The following is a 23119-nucleotide window of genomic DNA, read 5'->3' as shown; positions in this document are numbered from 1 at the left end:
GTTTGGAGCTATATGTCCGCCATGTGTTCATACGGGCACCTGTCCTTACCCGAGTCTGAAATAACTGGAGCGGCTTCCATAGTATTCTATTGAACGTCGTGTTAACGTTGTTATCGTATATCATAAACTGTGGTGAACCCTGGCTTACGCCATTTTGAGACTTTCAACATGTCGAAGAGGCATCGTATTGATGTGGGCGATTCTCACGGCAAAAGGAACAGGTTATTATATATTTCCAAATAGTTGCAACGATGTCGTTGTCATTTTGATGTGTGAGACGAAGTCGGTATTTCAAATTATGCAAATGGATCAACATGCGTGATCAGACGATTCAGAATCGCATACATGTGATCTTACCTTTGTAGCCGGCATAGCCATAGATTTATGCCATTATGTTTCAAAATGCGTTTTGTAGTTATGGCCTTGTCATACATTAATCAGGTTTTAGATCTCTATAAACAGCATACCTAGATCTAGATCTTCTTGATATTTAATCACATGAAGTGCCACTACACTTTCGGGTGAGGTTTAAAAAAATAGTCCAAGAATCTTCGTCGCTTTGGTAGTCTGTCTACTACGTTTCACATGGGCATGTTTTTTTTTAATAGTGAAGTAGTGGACAATATTAAACATGTTAAAGAAAAGGCATATTATTATTATTATTACACTTTCCCTCATTATCTGGAATTCTAGATTTTAGGAGAATTCTAGGCCTTCAAGTTCAGCGTTTGTGTTGAAAACTTTGGAGTCTACTACTAGTCTGAACTTGGCTCTTGGTATCACTTTCAGTAGATTTTATGTTATTATGTGGACTATTATTAGTTGACGGGAGTAGTGCACTGTACCGGGCGCACTTTTTCAAATCCAATTAGCACTGTGGGGGCTCGAACATGCTTCACCATCTCTGCTAATTAATGCGTTTATTAGCCGACACTCTACCACTGGACCACAGGCGCTATCACATGTAATAAGGGCTTGTTTTACAGGTCATTAGAATCCCCATTAACATGCATGCGTAATTCAGTAAACAATGAATTGTGCATGCGTGTGACGTCACGGTCCGCTCTCCCATTCATCTTTTCTTGAAACCACACCCGCCATTGTTTATGTCAACATGACAGACCAATGGGATTAACTGGATTAACGCTTGAATAGGTAAGAATTTATGGCTAACCCTTGCCCAAAGCACGCTAACCCTAAGGACCAAAAAGGGGTGTTTGATCGCAAAGGCGTGTAAGTTTCCCTAAGACCGAAAACGGGTGTTTGATCTTAAAGATGTGTAAGTTTCCCTAAGAATTGGATCATAAAGATGTGTAAGTTTCCCTAAGACCGAGAACGTGAAGCAAGAGTCACCAGAGCGTGAGGGACGGTAACGGTATAACGAGACAGCGGTGGCACTATAGAGCGGTAATTGAGCGGATGGTAGAGCTCGGTGCGCCAGGTAAACTGCATTGTTGCCTAGTTGACTGAACAGGATTTTACTAGACTTGGATTAAGTTGGAATAGTCACAGACGGGCTTAGTCGTGTTTTGTTTTAGTAATCGTAGCTAATAACTCCAAGAACTATTGTAAGGGATGATATGGTAGATAGCAGAAACGGTTATAACTTCTTACGGCACAGTTTTAATCATGGCTAAAGTAAGTTGTTTTGTCCCTACGGGGCAAACTGTTTAAATCAGATTTATTTAATACCTTTTGACAATGTTTATTAAAAACCGTCGCTGAATTTGTTCTTTTGTTGTTTAACGCTGCACTCAGCAATATTCAGGCTATATGACGACGGTCTGTAAATAATCGAGTCTGGACCAGACAATCCAGTGATTGACATTATGAGCATCGATCCACGCAATTGGGATACAATGCCATTTATCAACCAAGTCAGCGAGCGTTACCACCCAATCCTGTTAGTGCCTCTTACGGCAAACATAGTCGCCTTTTACAGCAAGCATGTGTTGCTGAAGACCTGTTCTACCACAGATCTTCATTTATGTGGGACAAACAAATGAAAATTAATCATTTTTATGAACACTCTAACTCTTTGTGTACAGAATAATTCACCAAAGAAACTTGTGATTGTTATCAATCTGAATGAGTGAGTGAGTGAGTTTAGTTTAACGTCGCTTTTAACAGTATTCCAGTCATATCGCGGCGTGTCAGCTTAATGTGGGAGGAAACCCTGAAGCGATGCAGGTCTAAGACGTTTACCACTTCGGTGAAACCCACAAGCATGGGTATGGTGCTGACAAACCTAGAAACATAATCGGGGCGAACCGGGATTCGAAACCATAATCATAGGTTTCTGGCGCGACCAAGGGATGCAACTCTGCACAGCGAATCGCGGCGCCTTAGACGACTGGGCCACCCGTGCCCCCGAATCTCAGTGACATTGAAGGAGACAGACTTTCTAAAGTATTACTACTTCTTGACAAAGTCTGGTTCACAACCAGCAATTTCATAATAGCTGTTAACATGGTTAATGGGAACTGCTATGGTTGATTTACATGTTATTCCATGTTAACTATACCATGTATACAGTGAGTAACATTATTGATTGGAAGGACAATCTTTCAAATAACTTATTTTATTATTCCTTGCATTATACTGACAATGGCATGGTTAAACTATGTTCCCAGTGCCTGAAGGGCCCACTTAAAATTATGTTTTTTAAACTTCAGTACCTTGTGACAACATGGACAATGAACATGATGAATGTGAAATGAAGCCAGTGATAAGTGTACTTTTGAACATGTAAACATGACAAACACTTTGAAAACTACAAACATGCACAGTATAATGCACAAATTAACATTGTGTATTATGAATCGCAATGAAGAGAAAGGGAGCAGCGTTTCTGAAATATGACTTATTATCTAGCCTTACTTAAATGGACATTCACAAAGTTAGCAGATGGATCAAAACTTTTTCTATTTGGCACATTTACATTCCAAAAGGCATTCCAGCATCACCATTGTTGACACCAAATTAAATGGGTCACACACAATAATCTAGTGCATAGCGACCTACACGATGTGATCACATGATTGCTTCTGCCTCATCATTCTCTGTCTCTTCGCCTCATAATGGAGCCTTGAGATTTAAGAGAATCTAGTTGTTTTTTGTGTGGAGATTCCCTTCAACATCATCTAAATGACGTACATAATCTGAGGGATACTGGACATGGACAGTCCTGTTCGCCAAGGCTGTCGGAAATGTTGCCTTAATTTTTCCACCTCTGATCTCACAAACTTTGTTGTGATTGCCGTGGCCGATGTAGTTTGGACAAATGCTGCTCAGAATGCGAACACCTCACGGAAGAGGTCTTTAATGTAAATCTCCATTATTTACGATTTAAAAGTAGATCTAGGGTCTACTTTAGCTACTGATCTTGCTGCGATCAACTCAGTCATTGCTACTACACCTGGATCAAAGATATCTACAGTTGCTGAGCTTCAGGCCTCATTTGGTCCTACGAGTTGGGGGTCGGTCGGGTAGCCTAGTGGTTAAAGCGTTTGCTCGTCATGCCGAAGACCCGGGTTCGATTCCCGACATGGGTACAATGTGTGAAGCCCATTTCTGGTGTCCTGTGATATTGCTGGAATATTGCTAAAAGCGGCTTAAAGCCATACTCACTCACTCACCAGTCATCTCGTCATCCTTCACCATTGACTTCAGCAGAATATGAACCGCTTGCTTACAAGCCTTTTCAGTTGATCACCTTCAAGACCATTTTCCTTCTGGCCCGTGTGACTTCTGCACAAGTTAGCAAAATCCATACTATGGATGTTATCAGGGTCCAGAATAGGAAGGTTTTTCTGGGACTGATGGGATTTATCACAAAAATCAGCTTCCGGGCCAACCAGATGATTTGTTTACCGTCCCATCGCTGGCATCTATCCTGAGCCCTTCTGACCATGAGGACATCTCCTTTTGTCTGATTCGAGCGCTTTGGGTCTACCTTGAGGCTGTGCGACAACTTTGTCGTTTCCGAAAGAGACTCTTCATTCTACAGCGACCACAACAGAAGTTTCCCTTGCTTACATTTTGGCTTAGCACGACCATTCTACGGGCCTAAATTCTTCAAGGATTGTTTCAGCCTGTCACATGCAATCCTCTCGAGACCCTAGCAGTCACTTCTACCATGGGCCTGCATGGCAACTGCTGTCTCTCCGCCATTATGGAAGGCTGCTTCTGGAAGTCTGATGCGGTATTTGCTTCCCACTACCTCCATGATATGACGTCAAGAGTCTTCACCAATTCGGCCCCTTGGTCCTGGCACTTCAGTTGACGACTACACAGCGAATATAGTAGATGCGTGTACCTGCTCCATATATGTACTGAATAAATCCTGGAACTTAAGCGTATATTATTGTTTTCATTTGTTTGGGTCGTAACCATGGTCATGCTGGGATGTGTTTGGGTAGATTGTTTATAAGAACCTGGAAACATTGTTCAAGCATGTTTCCACATAGGATCAAAAGAAGAAAGAAGAAATGCATAGTGTGAGATAGGACGAGTATTGTAATATTAATATACAATTTATTGTAATATTTACAGTTTCTATCTCCAATTGATCTTGGCAGTCCTGATTTTTTTATCTAGAACCATGTCTTGGCTGTCCAGGCTGGTGAAAAAGAAATAATTAGACATGTGTCAACTATATAATTAATGTGCTTTGTTATTATGTTGAAATTGGTTTTGATTCCTTTTGCAGAGATGACGACCGAGACAAAGACCGGGACCGGGATCGGGATCGGGACAGAGATAAGGACAAGGACAAGCCCAAGTCCATATTTGAGCAGTTCAACATCCCGAGACCCACGCTGCAGATGAATCCCTTCACAGGTAATCAAGGCTTGTGGAGCCCAGCGTCAGCCATTCTCCATTACAAGACTAGGGGTTGCCTAGTGGTTAAGCATTCACTCATGCCGAAGGACTGGGTTCAATTTCCCACATGGTTACAATGTGTGAAGCCTATTTCTGGTGTCCCCAAGCATGATATTGCTGGAATATTACTAAAAGCGGTGTAAATCTCTCTCTCTTCTCCCACCTTTCCAACATACAAGTCATACAAATGAATCACTCACTGATGTGTCTGGTTACAGGGATGCCCTACTCCCCCCGCTACTACCAGCTGCTCAACAAGCGGATGACGCTGCCAGTCTGGGAGTACAAGGAAAAATTCATGGAGATGATGACCAAATACCAGACCATTGTCCTGGTGGGAGAAACTGGCTCTGGCAAGACCACACAGGTACTGTAGACCTACTCATCGGTAACTCAGCACTGTTTTACACAGGTAGTGTAGCCTTACTCATCGGTAACTCAGCATTGTATTACACAGGTAGTGTAGCCTTACTCATCTGTATCTCAGCATTGTATTACACAGGTAGTGTAGCCTTACTCATCGGTATCTCAGCATTGTATTACACCGGTAGTGTAGCCTTACTCATTGGTATCTCAGCACTGTTTTACACGGGTAGTGTAGCCTTACTCATCAGTAACTCAGCACTGTTTTACACCGGTAGTGTAGCCTTACTCATCCGTATCTCAGCATTGTATTACACAGGTAGTGTAGCCTTACTCATTGGTATCTCAGCATTGTATTACACTGGTAGTGTAGCCTTACTCATTGGTATCTCAGCATTGTATTACACTGGTAGTGTAGCCTTACTCATTGGTATCTCAGCATTGTATTACACAGGTAGTGTAGCCTTACTCATTGGTATCTCAGCACTGTTTTACACAGGTAGTGTAGCCTTACTCATCGGTATCTCAGCATTGTATTACACAGGTAGTGTAGCCTTACTCATCCGTATCTCAGCATTGTATTACACGGGTAGTGTAGCCTTACTCATCCGTATCTCAGCATTGTATTACACAGGTAGTGTAGCCTTACTCATTGGTATCTCAGCACTGTTTTACACGGGTAGTGTAGCCTTACTCATCGGTATCTCAGCATTGTATTACACAGGTAGTGTAGCCTTACTCATCGGTAACTCAGCACTGTATTACACAGGTAGTGTAGCCTTACTCATCGGTAACTCAGCATTGTATTACACAGGTAGTGTAGCCTTACTCATTGGTATCTCAGCATTGTATTACACAGGTAGTGTAGCCTTACTCATTGGTATCTCAGCATTGTATTACACAGGTAATGTAGCCTTACTCATCGGTATCTCAGCACTGTTTTACACGGGTAGTGTAGCCTTATTCATCGGTAACTCAGCACTGTTTTACACCGGTAGTGTAGCCTTACATGGGGCACTTGTGGCCGAAGGTGCCATAACTCCATCTTGGGATTTGCTAATTGTTGGTTTGAATTCCTGATTCTCACGTATTTTGATGCTTAGTATGCCTTACACAAGATTTTAGGTTTGACCAAAGTGGTAAATGCAGGTAATTTCTTAGATCTGCTCAGGGTCTGATATTTGGCCCTAAGTCTGCAGCAAATAACAGTAAAATTCACAAATTGAAATTAATCCTTTCCCAAGTCATGGGGTTATGGTTGTTCATAATGTTGTTGCTTTTGTAGAAGTAAGTTGTATTTTACTAACACTGTATAGATGAAGAGGGTATAATGCTTAGTTTAAATTTTTTGCATTGAATGCAATAATAAAATTCAAGGTTATGATACTTCTGAATTTAGGTATATAGGAACTCCCTGATTTTACCCCGTTTTCCTGTCAAGGGCATTTAGTTTGGAATACTAGATAAGTCCCTGAAATGTCTACCGGTACCACATTTATCACTGCGGGCTTTCCTTGAACGTTCAGCTGACATAACACAACTGATGTTAATGACATAATGTTGAAAGGTGTACCCAGCTCATAACTGTGACCTTACTATACAGGCATTAAGCTTGAAATGTAAGGGAGTTAGTATTACCGGTATATCGGTAAATTGAGGTTCACATCCCATGATTCGTATCCAGTATCATTTTTAATGCTTGGTATAGCAGGTGTTTTCATATAGCGATTTATATCGTGTGTTTAATGTTCAACACTTGTCAAATACCCGGAGTGTGCATCCTTGCCTATTTATTGAATGTGTAAACATGTTGTACCAGCATCTTGTTTTGTTCTGTTTATGAACTTCAATTCGTACACCGGTGTTTCAAATTGCTTCTGAATTCAAAATTTAGAATTATGCAATATGTTGTGAAATGTATTGCTATACGCCCTTGTGTATCGTAAAATATTGTGATACACTTTAAACCTCCAATATCCAACCCTATTGAATAGTAGCTCTAAAGATGATGTACATGAGTTTGATAAGTGCCATGAGTGTTAGAACTGAAGTGTTACATCAACATGGAAGATGCATGCCCTCAGGTTGATATAATTCTTATTCAAACCCCAGGTGAATGTAATTCTGATTTATTTACTTCCTGTTTGTGTAGATCCCCCAATGGTGCCTTGAGTGGGTGCGAGCTCGGTTTGCCAAGAAGGCGGTTGCGTGTACACAGCCTAGAAGGGTGGCGGCCATGTCGGTGGCTCAGCGTGTGTCGGAGGAGATGGATGTCGGCCTGGGGCAGGAAGTGGGATACAACATCCGTTTTGAGGATTGCACCTCATCTAAAACAGTCATGAAGTAAGTACTGTTTTACCAAAATATTTTATGAGCTATGTTTAGTATTTAGGGCTTCATTTCAATCTTATCCGAAATATAAATTCATCTCTTTTGAAGTGTCTGCATTTCCTGTTTGGGTTCTCAGATAATTGTACACTCATTTTCCTAACAAAATCTTTGCTAGTCATTAGTTAGACTCATAGTTTCAACCTTGTGAGATACCGAGCAGGCTTGGTGCCAATCAACCCTGGTTGTGAGAGCAGCTAATAAGAGGATTGAGAACACAAGGTATTAAAGTGGGACACTTTTTGGCGGATGTTCACCCAACTCTGTTTCAAATCAGTACAGATCCAGATATGGTTGTGGCTATAGTACTTAATACTTATGTTGGCCACAACAGTATGTGAAGTCTTCATTGTGTGTTCGATAAATCTGGCGAAAAATGGCATAAAACCACCCATTCCCTCTTGTTGCTTGCACTGAACTCAACTTATTTATTTTTGTCAATGATACTAAAAAGATATTTGAAGTTATATCATATATCTTGTCAAGTGATCTAGTCATCTGTGTGTTAGTGATGAAGTGCAATGGTTTGTGGTAGATTTAAAAACAAATTAGTATGTAGCCATCGGGGCTTGTTCCCTTTAGGAGTTACTGGCCCTTCTCCAACTAAATGGCCTACAACTAAATGGCGGAGGTCACAAAGTGGCCGAATCTGATGTCACGTAGCCAACCAGCTGGGCTCTGAAAGTTTTAGAACTCCTCACCTGTAAAACGTTTTTTCCTGCCTGAGAGATTAAATCTTGGCTTCCATTTGCCTCATTTCATGGTTGATTTATTAGGAAATAAAGAAGTTGTTGTACACAACATTACAAAATGGCGGTCAGTTGTCATTCTACCGAGATGATCCAATTAAAACCAAACACAGAGAAGAGGTGAAATTTTGACTAGTCAGACAGGCCATCTACTTTGTTTCAGCAAGCCCTTTGTAAAATCGACCTCTGAGAAGTTGGTGTATGTGTAGTAGCTGTCCCTGTCCCTGTCTCTGTGTCTATGTTTGCCGTTGCTGTGTCTAGGTACATGACGGACGGTATGTTGCTGAGAGAGGCCATGTCGGACCCCCTACTGGAAGCCTATGGAGTAATCATGTTGGATGAAGCTCACGAGCGTACCCTTGCGACTGACATCCTCATGGGCCTGTTAAAGGAGGTGGCCAAACAGCGATCGGATCTCAAGATTGTTGTCATGAGCGCTACCCTCGATGCTGGCAAATTCCAGGTACATCTCATGTCATGTTGATAATATGTTTGACCCGTGAAGATCCAGGGTAGAATAGGTCTTCAGCAACCCATGCTTGCCGTAAAAGGCGACTATGCTTGTCGTAAAAGGCGACTAAAGGGATCAGGTGGTCAGGCTTGCTGACTTGGTTGATGCATGTCATCTATCTCAATTGCGTGGATTGATGCTCATGATATCAATCACTGGATTGTCTGGTCCAGACTCGATTATTTACAGACTGCCGTCATATAGCTGGAATATTGCTGTGGCGTTAAATAACAAACCAACCAACCAACCAACCAATGATGATAATATGTTTAGTAATGGATTGTATGTGAGATACTTTAATGATACTGTAATACCACCTCTGTGGCCCAGTGGATAGAGCGTCTCCCCGGAGAGAGGAAGGTCGGTGGTTTCGATCCCCTGACGGTATTATGCCAAAAGATGTTAAAAGTTACTACTTGTATGAATGGATGGATGGATGGATGGATGGATGAATGGATGGATCCTGGTCCGCCCAGATGATTTTTCTAGGTTTGTCAGCGCCATACCTGTGCTCGTGGGTTTCACCAAACTCACTCGCTCACTAATTGAGCACTATACTCGACTCAACCTCTCACATGTGTGTTCCAGCACTATTTTGACAAGGCCCCACTGATGAGTGTCCCTGGTCGTACACATCCTGTGGAGATCTTCTACACACCAGAGCCAGAGCGTGACTACCTGGAGGCTGCCATCAGGACTGTTGTACAGATCCACATGTGTGAGGAGGGAGACGGAGACATTCTTCTCTTCTTGACAGGACAGGAGGTAATGATAGTGGTAGTAGTTGTAGTTGTTGTAGTTGTTGTAGTAGTTGTAGTAGTTGTAGTAGTTGTAGTAGTTGTACTTATACTAGTGGTTATAGTAGTGGTTATAGTAGTTGTAGTTGGAGAAGGATACCTGTGTAGATCCAGGTTAGAATAGAGCTTCAGTAACCTATGCTTAAAGTAAAAGGCGACTATGCTTGTTGTAAATGGTGACTAACAGGATCGAGTGGTCAGGCTCGCTGACTTGATTGATGCATGTCATCGTATACCAATTGTGTGGAACGATACTCGTTAAAAGATGGTAGTTGTTGTTACCCTGTCTGGGTATTAAGGGGCTAAAACAAGGACTGGTCGGCTCGGAGTCAGTATACTATGTCTGAGTGGGGTATTCATGTTAAACTGTGGCATGGTATCTCCGTGAGCTAGCACTGTAAATCGGCATCAGTCCGGACTAGTACAAGCAGCCACACACACACATGTGCATGCAAGTCGCTGTTTAAGTGCAATAATCTTGGACACGATGTTAAACCCCATATCACCTCACCTCACCTCACCTCTACTAATTTCAGAAGAAACTGAATGATAGCTACACCAAAAGTTTCAGACTTTGGTACCCCATCCTACACATCAGTATTGATTCTCAAAATGCATTCTTAGCTGCCTGGGGAGTGAGAATACAACCCAATCTGCCAAGTATTTCTATGAACCTTCACGAAGTAAATGAATGATAGTCCATAGCCACAGTTTTCTGACTTTAAGGAAATGAAACATGCACATCTTTGTTCCTGTATAGGAGATTGACGAGGCGTGCAAGAGACTGTCCCGGGAGGTGGACAACCTGGGTCCTGACGTGGGCAACTTGAAGTGTATCCCCTTGTACTCAACCCTCCCCCCAGCCCAGCAACAGCGCATCTTCGAGCCTGCCCCTGCCAAGAAGCCCAACGGAGCCATCGGGAGGAAGGTGGTGGTCTCCACCAACATTGCTGAAACATCCCTGACAATTGATGGTGTTGTGTTTGTGATAGACCCTGGCTTTGCCAAACAGAAGGTAGGGCTTCTGAAGGAATTTCAAGTGTCTTTAACCTTCTGATGTAGTGATTAAGCTTGTTTGCTCATGTTCAGGCTCCGCTGCTTCTGTTGGTTTCTCTTATTGAGTTTTGTTAACTGAACCTGGAACTGTTAGCAGTAAATTGCTGATGTATAATCTATTATAAGCTGGTAACCGATTGACCTTGTAACCGTGGTAACCGATTGACCTTATAACCATGGTAACCGATTGACCTGGTAACCATGGTAACTGATGGACCTTGTAACCATGGTAACCGGTTGATTCCAGGTGTACAACCCCCGTATCCGAGTGGAGTCTCTCCTGGTGACTGCCATCAGTAAAGCCAGCGCCCAGCAGCGAGCAGGTCGAGCTGGCAGGACTCAGCCGGGGAAGTGTTTCCGTCTGTACACGGAGAAGGCGTACAAGCAGGAGATGCAGGACAACACGTACCCTGAGATCCTCCGGTCCAACCTCGGCTCTGTAGTGCTGCAACTCAAGAAGCTTGGTATCGATGATCTCGTGCACTTCGACTTCATGGATCCACCTGGTAGGTGTCAGGAAGGATTAATGTGTTAAGTTAATTCAGTCAGAAAATAGAAATCATATCAATGTCGTTTCTTTGGGAATTTAGTGTATGGTTATTTTCCCAGATGTAATTTCATTATCCTTGACAGAGATAGACACCATTGGTCTGCAGCACACTTCGATCTACCTCTTTCATTAGACCCGTGAAGATCCATACACCCATAGTTGCTGTAAAAGGGAACTCTGCTTGTCATAAGGAGCAACTCACAGGATCCGGTAGTCATGCTCGCTGACTTGGTTGATGCATATCATTGTATCCCAATTGCATGGATTGATGCTCATGATCTCATATAGCTGATGATTCGTGGGTAGAATAGGTCTTCAGCAACCCATGCTTGCCGTAAAAGGTGACTGTGCTTGTCATAAAAGACGACTAAAGGGATCGGGTGGTCAGCCTTGCTGACTTGATTGATGCATGTCATCGATCCCTATTGCATGGATCAATGCTCATGATATTAATCACTGGATTGTCTGGTCTAGACTCGATTATTTACAGACCGTTAAACAACAAACCAACCAACCAATCATATAGCTGACCGCTGTCATATAGCTGGAATATTGCTGAGTGCAGCTTTAAAGAACAATCAAATCAAAATCATAAAACTAATGAGGATAAGGTTGTTAAGATGGTGTAGCATTTATTGCTTTGAATTTCTCCAGCTCCTGAGACGTTGATGAGGGCACTGGAGTTGTTGAACTACCTGGCAGCCCTTGATGACGACGGAGAGATCACAGAACTCGGCTCCATGATGGCCGAGTTTCCACTGGATCCACAGCTCGCTAAAATGGTTATTGCCAGCTGTGATTTCAGCTGTTCCAACGAGATTCTGTCGATAACGGCCATGTTGTCAGGTAATGGGACTCAGGTAGTAGATGGTCAGATTGAGGCAAGTAGAGGAAGGGGGTAGTGAAAACATTGATTCCTTCAAATAACAAGCATTCCTTTATCCTGTGGTCCTCTTTCTGTTCCAGAGGTATGGAATGTTATGCTCCTGGGGCTTGTTCCACAAACTTTAACATAGGCTGACGATCATTGTACTGCTAAGAGCACTCCATGGAACGGGCGGGACGGTCAGGTAGCCTAGTGGTTTAAGCGCTCGCTCGTCACGCCAAAGACCCAGGTTCGATTACCGACATGGGTACAATGTGTGAAGCCAATTTCTGGTGTCCCAAGCCGTGATATTGCTGGAATATTGCTAAAAGCGGCATAAAACCATACTCACTCACTCACTCATGGAACGGGCCCTGCTCTTCTTTATGATCGATAAAAATTGTGGTTGTGATGTGTATCTAGATATTGTGGTCCAGATATGATATATGGAAATTTGATACTTGCCATGTTCCATGATTCAAGATGCAGCAAAAAGATATTTGGTAAAACTGTTTCAATGTAACAATAGCTTGTTCATTCAATAAGGAAATATCATTTTCACATGTATTTTCCGTGTGTACTCGTCTCATTTTGTATGGAGGGGAGACCTCAAGATGATCTTCAGAATTCGTTTTCACTGATATATCATGCAAATGTCAGGCCAGTTGTGTCCCTTAGTTAGGCCAGGATCCTGTGATCAGGGGTTTGAATGCCAATGTTGTCCATTCCCTACTGATTCCCTACAACCCTAGTGGCTGAGTATTCGCATGTGGGTCAAGAACAGCGGATATCATTTTTAATCGAGGTCCAACATTGTTCAACAGTCTCAAACACTACACTGCTTGTAAATATTTGAAGAACATGCAATATATTTATGACGAAATTTGTGCGGTTGATTCCATGTTGTATTCCGCATCTGTATGTTTCTGCCCAAACAGTGCACACTGCCACAGTTGGATTGTTACAATGTGTTAAATGCAGTATATGTCTGCTTGAAAACATTTGCAATGTCAGTATTTGTCTCAGTTGCAGTTTAAGCTCTCCTGAATTAGAAGTGGCAGGTGCACTGTCTAACATACTGGCTTCCTTTTAGTCATGATGCTGTTTGACCTATGAGAACTAATGGCGCTGGGGCCGGGCCGTCATGGCCCCCACCCACCCCTGTTTAGTCCCGCAGTGCTTCGTTCGACCGGCTGAGGCCAAGAAACCTGCAGACGAGGCTAAGATGAGGTTCGCCCACATCGATGGTGATCACCTCACTCTGCTCAACGTATACCATGCTTTCAAGCAAAGTGAGTACATTGTAACACAGTCATTTAGCAATATTCCACCTAGTCTGTAAATAGGCAAGTCTGGACCATACAATCCAGGAATCATGAGCATCGATCTACACAATAGGGATACGATGACATGCTTCAACCAATTCAGCGAGTCTGACCACCCGATCCCGTTAGTTGCCTCTTGACAAGGATAGTTGCCTCTTATGGCAAGCATGGGTTGCTGAAGACGATTCTAACACCTTTCTTGATGGGAAGGACTGTTAATGATGAATAGATGAATAATGAACAAAATATGGATAAGTATATTTGGACGACGTATTTGTATAAAGATATTATGGATGACTATGAATGATGGATGAGTTGTTCATGGATTGGATGATAATGAACCATGGATGGGTGAGTATTAGGATGAATTTAGGGGTGAGAATGATAATGTATGAACGGTTAATGGATGGGTTATGTTTGACTCACCAGTGGGGATCCGATTTAGAATAGTTCTTGCTACCGCTATCAAAGATCTCAGGAAATCCCATTACAGGTCACTTCAAGACAACTGATTCGCGAATTTGACCGACCACAGAAACGAATAACAAGAATTTCCATTCCTGACTAAAATGTGAAAATCATGTTGACAAAGTTATTGATTCAAAATTTTAAAACTGAACAAAAGAACATTCTGGAATGTTGAATAGATGACCCAGATTGTACAGCAGTACGTCCCATGGGCTATGCCAAGTTTTTCCCGTTCGAATGTTTATCCCATTGAAGTGAGAAATAGAAAATGATTTTCACGGAATTGGCCGTTACTGTTCGAGGTAGAATGATAAGAAAACCCATTCCAAGTGTCACTTTCCTGATTTGGTAAGGGTCGCTCTGATTGGTCAGATGAAAGGTTGTTCTCACATGACCCGTAATGGGATGTCCTTAGATGTTTAACTGTAGCGAGAACTAAGATCTGATGTAAATGAGATTGAGACTACTTTTGGATCGGGTGGTTTTGTTGGTTGATGGAGGGGATTGTACCCCGATGACCTTGATCTTTGCTCATATCAATCACTGGATTGTCTAATCGGGACTTAATTATCTACAGGCAGCCATGGTAATATTGCTAATATTGCTGAGTGTGGCATTCAACAAGAAAAACACACAAATGATTGATTTGTACCCACAATGATTTTGGATTGGTGATTTAGATGAACGTGAATGATTTGCAGATAATATTATGATGACAATCATACTGATGATAATGACCATTCCAGAGTATAATAAGGTGAATGATTGACATAATATTATGACAAAGATAATGATACTGACGATAATGACCATTCCAGAATATTATAAGGTGAATGATTGACAGATAATATTATAATGTCAATGATACTGACAATAATGACAATAATGACCATTCCAGAGTATAATACGGTGAATGATTGCCATAATATTATGACAATGATAATGATACTGACGATAATGACCATTCCAGAATATAATGAGGTGAATGATTGACAGATAATATTATGACAATGATAATGATACTGATGATAATGAACATTCCAGAATATTATAAGGTGAATGATTGACAGATAATATTACGACAAAGATAATGATACTGACGATAATGACCGTTCCAGAATATTATAAGGTGAATGATTGACAGATAATATTATGGCAAAGATAATGATACTGACGATAATGACCATTCCAGAATATAATACGGTGAATGATTGACAGATAATATTATAATGTCAATGATACTGACAATAATGACCATTCCAGAGTATAATACGGTGAATGATTGACAGATAATATTATGACAATGATAATGATACTGACGATAATGACCATTCCAGAGTATAATGAGGTGAATGATTGACAGATAATATTATGGCAAAGATAATGATACTGACGATAATGACCATTCCAGAATATAATACGGTGAATGATTGACAGATAATGTTATGTCAAAGATAATGATACTGACGATAATGACCATTCCAGAGTATAATAAGGTGAATGATTGACAGATAATATTATGACAAGGATAATGATACTGACGATAATGACCATTCCAGAGTATAATGAGGTGAATGATTGACAGATAATATTCCGACGAAGATAATGATACTGACGATAATGACCATTCCAGAGTATAATAAGGTGAATGATTGACAGATAATATTACGACAAAGATAATCATACTGACAATTCCAGAGTATAATGAGGTGAATGATTGACAGATAATATTACGACAAAGATAATGATACTGACGATAATGACCATTCCAGAATATTATAAGGTGAATGATTGACAGATAATATTACGACAAAGATAATGTTACTGACGATAATGACCATTCCAGTATATAATGAGGTGAATGATTGACAGATAATATTACGACAAAGATAATGATACTGACGATAATGACCATTCCAGAATATAATGAGGTGAATGATTGACAGTTAATATTACGACAAAGATAATGATACTGATGATAATGACCGTTCCAGAATATAATGAGGTGAATGATTGACAGATAATATTACGACGAAGATAATGATACTGACGATAATGACTATTCCAGAATATTATACGGTGAATGATTGACAGATAATATTACGACGAAGATAATGATACTGACGATAATGACCATTCCAGAGTATAATAAGGTGAATGATTGACAGATAATATCATAATGACAATGATAATGACTTAAATGCCCATTCTAGAGTATTTCAAGAAGGATACCTTGTTAACCTGTGTTATCTTCCGTTACCAGACCAGGAGGACCAGCAATGGTGTTATGACAACTTCATCAACTTCCGGTCACTGAAGAGTGCAGACAATGTGCGGCAGCAGCTTGCTCGCATCATGGATCGCTTCAACCTGAGGCGGTCCAGCACTGACTTCACCAGCCGCGACTACTACATCAACATCAGGAAGGCGTTAGTCTCCGGCTACTTCATGCAGGTACGGCATTCAGGAGCAGGAGGGGAGTTATCATCCACCATGCCAAACATTTGACATGAGTCAGGAATAGGATCTCTATATACTGATGGAAATAAGTAAGGAAACACATTGCTGTGTAGAAAAGGAAAGTCAAGTTTTGCAATGCAAATTGTTCCTATGAAGCGCACAGTGAAATGTCACTTTAATTTCATCTTGAAGTACAGACATACTATTGCTGCCCTTCTTATCTGTTCATTATTTGTCTCCCTCCGTATGTATACTGATGGAAATGAATAAGCGAACACTTAGTTTTAGACCCAGTTAGATGATCTGCTATCATGGGTTCCCAGCCTTGTCCACCAAATACACGTTGGAAACAATGCAAACTCATCTCAACATTTGATTCTGACATGTTGAATTTGTATGGTGCGATTTAAAATGTACTGACGATAAAGCTGTTTTCCCTATATTTTTCATTGTTCCTTTTTTCGTTTCCATCAGTATATTTTTGGAACTTTGGGGATTGGCTTTAGTTTTCATACCTACTCAATATCCATTGAATAAGATGTAACGTAACTAATGTGTTGATGTGGAAAATCTTGTTTAGAGTTCTCTCCCTTGGTTATATGTACAGTCGCATGAAGTTGGAAAGTCTCTATCAGTCAGGATTGTTGTATCAAATACAATTGCAGTTGTGTCAAGCATTTTATTTTGACTGAAGAATAATACTTGTAATTGTCAGGGATTGATTTAGCTGTATCAAACTTGCACCAGTGCACCCTATTATTGATAACGCCAACCTATTATTTATGTTGACATGCACAATTGCACAAGTGCATGTAAAACAAATTCAAATTTGTGTCTGTTTTACACTGACCTTTCATCCCAACACTGAAGTCACTCAATACCTGAAGTTTTATGTACCATACTTGTCCTGCTTTCTTGGGCTTGTCACCAAACTGTGGATACTTTTACATTTGACAGGTATACATCATTAATTTATGTAAAATCTTGATAGTCATCACAGATCTGAGATTTTATTTATTTACGCCAGCTTATGCATCAATATTTCGGCTTCAATAAATTTATGGGACCAGGGTGCAGTCTGGTTTTGTCCGGTGCAACTAGCTTTTCTTGTCAACATGCACCTGGTGCAGGTTAATCAAGTTAAATTGAGCCCTGATTGTGTATGTGTATCATGTTTATTTTCGCACCATGTCAAATTAGATCTGATTTAACCCTTGAGAGAATGAGTTTCTTTCAGCATGCATGTCCCCCCTTGGCCGTGGGGAACAGTCATGGTCGGTCAAGAGTGTTGGGGTGGCATCATTTGTGTGATGATGTGTTATGAAATTGGCAACCTATGTTATCCCCTTTGTAAATGTTTCGTAGAAAATAGTTCAATATCCTCATTCATGTAATTTTTTCCATGTTTTATTTGATATACTGCATGTTTTCTAATTGTAAATTGAACTGATGACATATTTAACATCAGATTATGTACATTTAATGAAAGATTTTAATTTTCAGAATTAGCATTTCAAAGTTGAAAGTATTTCTTTGTCAGCTAGAGATTTAAGATAAACAGATCACGACAATTTTTTGTTTTGAAGAGGCATTAATTATGTATGAGTTAGTTTAGGAAATGGAACCATTCTGTTTTTAGTTATGAGGAGACATTTTTTTGGTTCGGGTGATTCTGTATGTAGCTGGGTGTGTGCTAACCTTTACGGCTGTGCTGCAGATCGCTCACCTGGAGCGGACGGGTCACTACTTGACTGTGAAGGACAACCAGGTAGTACAGCTTCACCCGTCCACCGTCCTCGACCACAAGCCGGAGTGGGTGCTCTACAATGAGTTCGTGCTCACCACCAAGAACTACATCAGGACTGTCACGGATATCAAGCCAGAGTGGTGTGTACTGGTTCTATTTATTTTATTTGAACATATTTTATTGTCCAAGTGCACCACATATTGCCGTCTTCTCCCTTGTAGAACTGGTTCTGTAGTATTCAAAAGAAGTTAAGGACCATGACAGATTTACGATGGTAATATACTAAACAAAAACAAGTTAGGGACGATGAATATTTGGGAATATTTGTTTTTTAGTGAAGACTGAGCACGCAATTTCATAAAAATATTCCCAAATATATTTTTTATCCCTAACTTTTATTGTATATTATATATTGAAGAATTTGAAGGTCCTTGACTTCTTTTGAGCGTTGTAGATTGCCTTCGGGCTTGTACCAGATTACTTCGTATGTGAAAGAGATGGACTAGTTGTCAGGAAAGAAGCAGCCCTTGTTAGAATAAGTTCCCAGGAGCCTATGCTGGTCGGAAGAGACAACTTCATGTATTCATGGTCAGGCTCTCAGATGCCAGTGGTGTCACTACTTTCTCATATCAATCACAGGATTGACTGGTCCCATCTTCCTAAGGCAAGGGAGTTAACTGACTTTAAAAGTCCACTTTCCACCCTTGCCGAACTAAGCTGAAATTTCTGGCCTCGATCGTAGCACCACTGGTGACTATTATGACCTCTCCTATTGACCCGTCAGATTCCACCTCTCATATCACTTGCACTTGCCTCAAACGAAATAGCGTCGCCCAGTCAAGATGATCTGATAGATGATCAAGATCTATATTGTAATAAAAAAGGGTCTTACCTTGTGAAGTGCATCAAGTCATGAGAGCACCTTGATTTTAAACATGAAAAGATTTGGAAAATGTCTGTCGACGACCAGTTCACAATACACATCCTTTGCAAATCCTGCAGTCAACCAAAATCTGCACGTTGAAATCGTTGTTTACGAACCGGATGTCGATTTCAATACGAGATTTTGATTGGACTGGGCATAGACTCGTTCGTCCAGACAAAATATGACTCCATAATTCTAGCCTAGTCTTTGCCTTGGGAGATGGACTGGTCCAGACTTGATTATTTACAGGCCGCTGTGAAATAGCTAAAATATTACTGATTAGAAGGATGGCAGCATTTGCTTTTTTTGTTCGTAGCCATTTACCTTCCTGGCCATCTGAGATACTGTAGGACAGATTAGGTCCATGTATGGCGTGTGGTATGGGGTGAACAGAGATGCAGGGGGGGTGAGATTGTGACTCACCTTTGCCCCCTTCTATTATTGACCCTCATGAAATGAAAAAAAACTGTTTTTTGGATCTCAGATTTTAAATAAATGCAGCTAATATACAAAATATATAAATACTCACGGAAATGAAAAAAACCTGTTTTTTCGATCTCAGATTTTAAATAAATGCAGTTAATATACAAAATATATAAATATTCAAACATCTCAATTAGTACTAATTGGGCCTTGGCACAAATACAGCGTAAAAGTGTGTAAAAATATGAACAAAACAGACTATTGTGAAACTGAGCATAACCAGGTGTTAGTAGATCAAGGTGGATGTCCATGACCTATGACACCTTGATGACAGGTGAAAACAGGTGCTTGAAACCCATGTGCATGTGATTTGTCAGTGGTTAGTGATTTGTGGGTGGTGTTGTGGGATAGTGAATCATTGTCAAAATATCAGAACGTAAAAGTAACATATTCCCTTCAACAACTTACATGTCATTATTATTATGTACATAAACATAGCTGTTATTTTTATTGTTGTTTTGATAACTTTTTTCCAGGCTAATTTGCATAATGCCAATAGCCTGTTTCTGCCATGTCAATTTGGACTTAGTTTTATTTTTGAATGTTGAAAGTGCCTACAAATTACCTCCTGTAAAGTACATTTTGTATTGAGCACTGAGATAAAACTAGCAAATCCAGACTAATACTTTTCCAGTTGTTTTGTTATTTCGTATTTTTATCTACGTAATGCTTTGTGTCGATTACTAAATCCAGCAAAACAGTGTTTTTTCATTTCCATGAGTACTTTAGTTAAGCTGTTCATGTGAAACTCCAGACTACCGCCCCACTACCATTTCAACAGAGCTGATTCAGTGGTAAAAGAGGTGGCCCAGTGTGAGGCAGATCACTGTCATGGTTCTCCTAGATCTGGGTTTGATTCCAAGATTTACTGTTATGATCTGATCGTTTGTCTGTCAGCACCATTCCCATGCTTGCAGGTTCAAGTTTTATGGTGCTGCATCACTCACTCACTCACTCACTCACTCACTCACTCACTCACGGTAAACATCTTTGGCCCACCCACATATGACAGCTACATTTATGACACGAAATGTAGCTGCATGTTGCTTGTGTCCGCAGGTTGATCAAGATCGCGCCCCAGTACTACGACATGTCCAACTTCCCCAACTGCGAGGCCCGGCGGATGCTGGAGAGGATCATTGCCAAGCTGGAGAGCAAGCAGTACCAAGAAGGCTTTTGATCAGCCTTGCCTATAGGAAATGTCAGCTACTGTTACTATATTGTGCAAGATCTGGGACCAATATCTCCAAGGTTGTCCCTCGTACATGTGGGCGGAGGTTGCACCTGTCTGTATCTGAAGTTGCCCAGTGATCCAACTGGGACCGATATCTTAAGGCCCTTATTGATGTAGACTTTGGTGCTCCTGTACGAGATGTGTGCTCTGTGTTCAGCTGTGATTCTATGGACCCAGGATACAAGGTTAAAATTGAAGCGTTAATTGCCCAGTGCTAAGCTGGGGCCAATATTTAAGTCCTGTAATGCTGCCAAGGATGCAAGGTTATGGCAATCTGTATCCAAGACATTACGTTCCCACCGTTCAAAACCAACAAACCTGTCTTCTATTTGAGACGCTGCCATGTCTACTAGTCAGCTTACCAAAGTTTGATCTATAGCAGTCTATCAATGACAGGTTACCCTCACAAAAAATGGACGATTTAAAGTTATTATGAAGCAGTGAATACACATGGGCATCACACCTCAGCGAAGGACAGGGACATGGAACATGTAGGACACAAGATACAGATTTGTATCTGCATTACTACATATACTGCTTCAAGCATCAATGGCTGAAAGCTGTGTACCGCATTGGACAGTTGAGTTTCCTTTAAGGGACTGGATATACAGACATGGTCAACACTTGGAGGACAAGTGGGCAATTAATGTCATGTTGCAGCACTTGAAGCACAAGTGCCATTTTTATATAAATATGCACTTAATGTTTGCTAGCATTGTGTGTACAGGGCAGATCTAAGTGGTGCCAAGAGTCTGGGTTTGAACCCAGGCAGGAAGTGCTAACGTGTGATAGATCGTGGACATAAGTATTACATGTTGTTGAACATCATCTCATGAAACTGTTTCCGTTTCCCAAATCATTGCCACCGTTTTGTTTCATTTTTAAGGTAGAAGTGAACAGAGAAAGAATTATTTCAAATTGTTCTGTTTTGTGACTATGGTTACTGGACTGTAGATCATTCGATACCAGACTGGAAGTTTTCAGCTTCTGTTTCATTGGTGTAATATTAGAGAATCAAAGTTATTCATCACATTTATTTTGAATGAAAGGATTATGAATGAGAAAATGTCGACTCCCACGACCACATGGTGGATTGTGCTTTTTGGACTGTTGAGTGAATTTGTTGTGGTTGCAAATAACAAAGATGTTTTTCCATACTGTTTATCATACTCCATAGAAGTCGTGGCAGCAATGCCTTGTCACTAATCCTCCCACTGGCTGTAAACTTGCTGATGTAGCATGACGTGTATACTCTGTCTCTCAAATATCTACTCACACCCTGGGGAACGACTACCAGTTCCGCCTCCATCATCCAAGAAGATGACATCGCCCCTTTCACATCGTAACAAGTAGTTGTGGTCGTTTCCGTGTTTCTGTGCAACACTCACCTGTGATACCAGTTTTATCTTGGTATGGCTTTCTGGAGATTGATGAAATATGTGTGCAAGTACACATAAACATCACAGTACAAGATCTCTTCACTGTTGCCTGTCAAGGCCTCCATGGAGGGTGGACATGAATATCTTGTGAATGTGCGAACATGAGCATGTGTGAAACAAAGTCTGTTGTATGCCGTGTGTTGACCCGTGTCGTAAGAGATGCCATGGTATAGAAGGTAGAGGAAGTAAGAGCTGTCCAAGACAGTGATTAAAGGTGGTCCCTTCTGCTAGCCCGATCCTTGTGGGCCAGACTAGTAAACATACCATCCTCGATAGACAAGTTCTTTCAGTACTTCACAGTACCTCTACAGAATTTCAGGTAATATTTTTATAAAGTTTAAACAAGCTGTGTTAGGTTTGTAATTGGATTACACTTTTGTAAGAAATATTCTCAAACCTATTATTTTTTCTTAATTTCATATCGAAACTTGATCAATTTATTGTGCCTTTCTGTTTATCAACTAATTTTGCCATTATCATTAAGAGATATTTTGAAATACAAACAGTCTTTGATAGAACAGCATTCTAAAAATTCTGACAGTCAATGTGTAAGAATGTTCCTCAAAGAAATTCCTGAATTTGAAGGTTTGTGTTGTCAACATTTAAACATTTGCATTAAATCAGATTGAATTGAAACAATGGTACTTTGTTTGTGCAGCAAGCACCTGCTACATCTATGTACAGGTGTAGGTTACTTGATGCCTTTTGCTGTCAATGGCATTCTTCTGTCTGGATTTTTGAATTGGTTAGTTCAAGTATATTTCAGATCACCTGATTCTTTGTTAAACTTCAGTAACCGAAGTAATTGTGTATTTGTCGATGTGTTCTTATGAATGTTACCTCAATTTTATCATCTGATTCATTTTGCACATGAG

The 23119-nt window shown here is 40.7% G+C and overlaps 1 protein-coding gene across 1 annotated transcript; it reads left to right on the top strand.

Moving 5' to 3' along the window:
- Positions 1 to 23: 23 nt before the first annotated feature.
- On the top strand, positions 24 to 23119 carry LOC139453428 (putative pre-mRNA-splicing factor ATP-dependent RNA helicase PRP1). Its single transcript, XM_071235121.1, has 13 exons — positions 24 to 221; positions 4712 to 4842; positions 5103 to 5251; positions 7400 to 7590; positions 8646 to 8847; positions 9484 to 9660; positions 10453 to 10707; positions 10996 to 11254; positions 11953 to 12144; positions 13333 to 13455; positions 16220 to 16410; positions 18134 to 18303; positions 20631 to 23119. Exons 1-13 carry the CDS (start codon positions 169 to 171, stop codon positions 20749 to 20751), a joined length of 2214 nt encoding a protein of 737 aa, XP_071091222.1. The 5' UTR covers positions 24 to 168; the 3' UTR covers positions 20752 to 23119.

This window comes from Haliotis cracherodii, unplaced genomic scaffold, assembly GCF_022045235.1.
Source record: "Haliotis cracherodii isolate W230 unplaced genomic scaffold, xgHalCrac1.p SCAF_9, whole genome shotgun sequence".
Lineage (NCBI taxonomy): Eukaryota > Metazoa > Mollusca > Gastropoda > Lepetellida > Haliotidae > Haliotis > Haliotis cracherodii.
The sequence above is the reverse complement of the archived record's forward strand: the minus strand, read 5'-3'. Positions and strand labels throughout refer to the sequence as shown.

What these genes read in the sequence shown, in the direction of transcription:
- LOC139453428 (XM_071235121.1), top strand. Translation starts at nt 169, where the DNA reads ATGTCGAAGAGGCATCGTATTGATGTGGGCGATTCTCACGGCAAAAGG. An exon ending in TCTCACGGCAAAAGGAACAG is followed by an intron (nt 222 to 4,711) that starts GTTATTATATAT and finishes TTCCTTTTGCAG; the next exon opens with AGATGACGACCGAGACAAAG. An exon ending in CGACTTCATGGATCCACCTG is followed by an intron (nt 11,255 to 11,952) that starts GTAGGTGTCAGG and finishes GAATTTCTCCAG; the next exon opens with CTCCTGAGACGTTGATGAGG.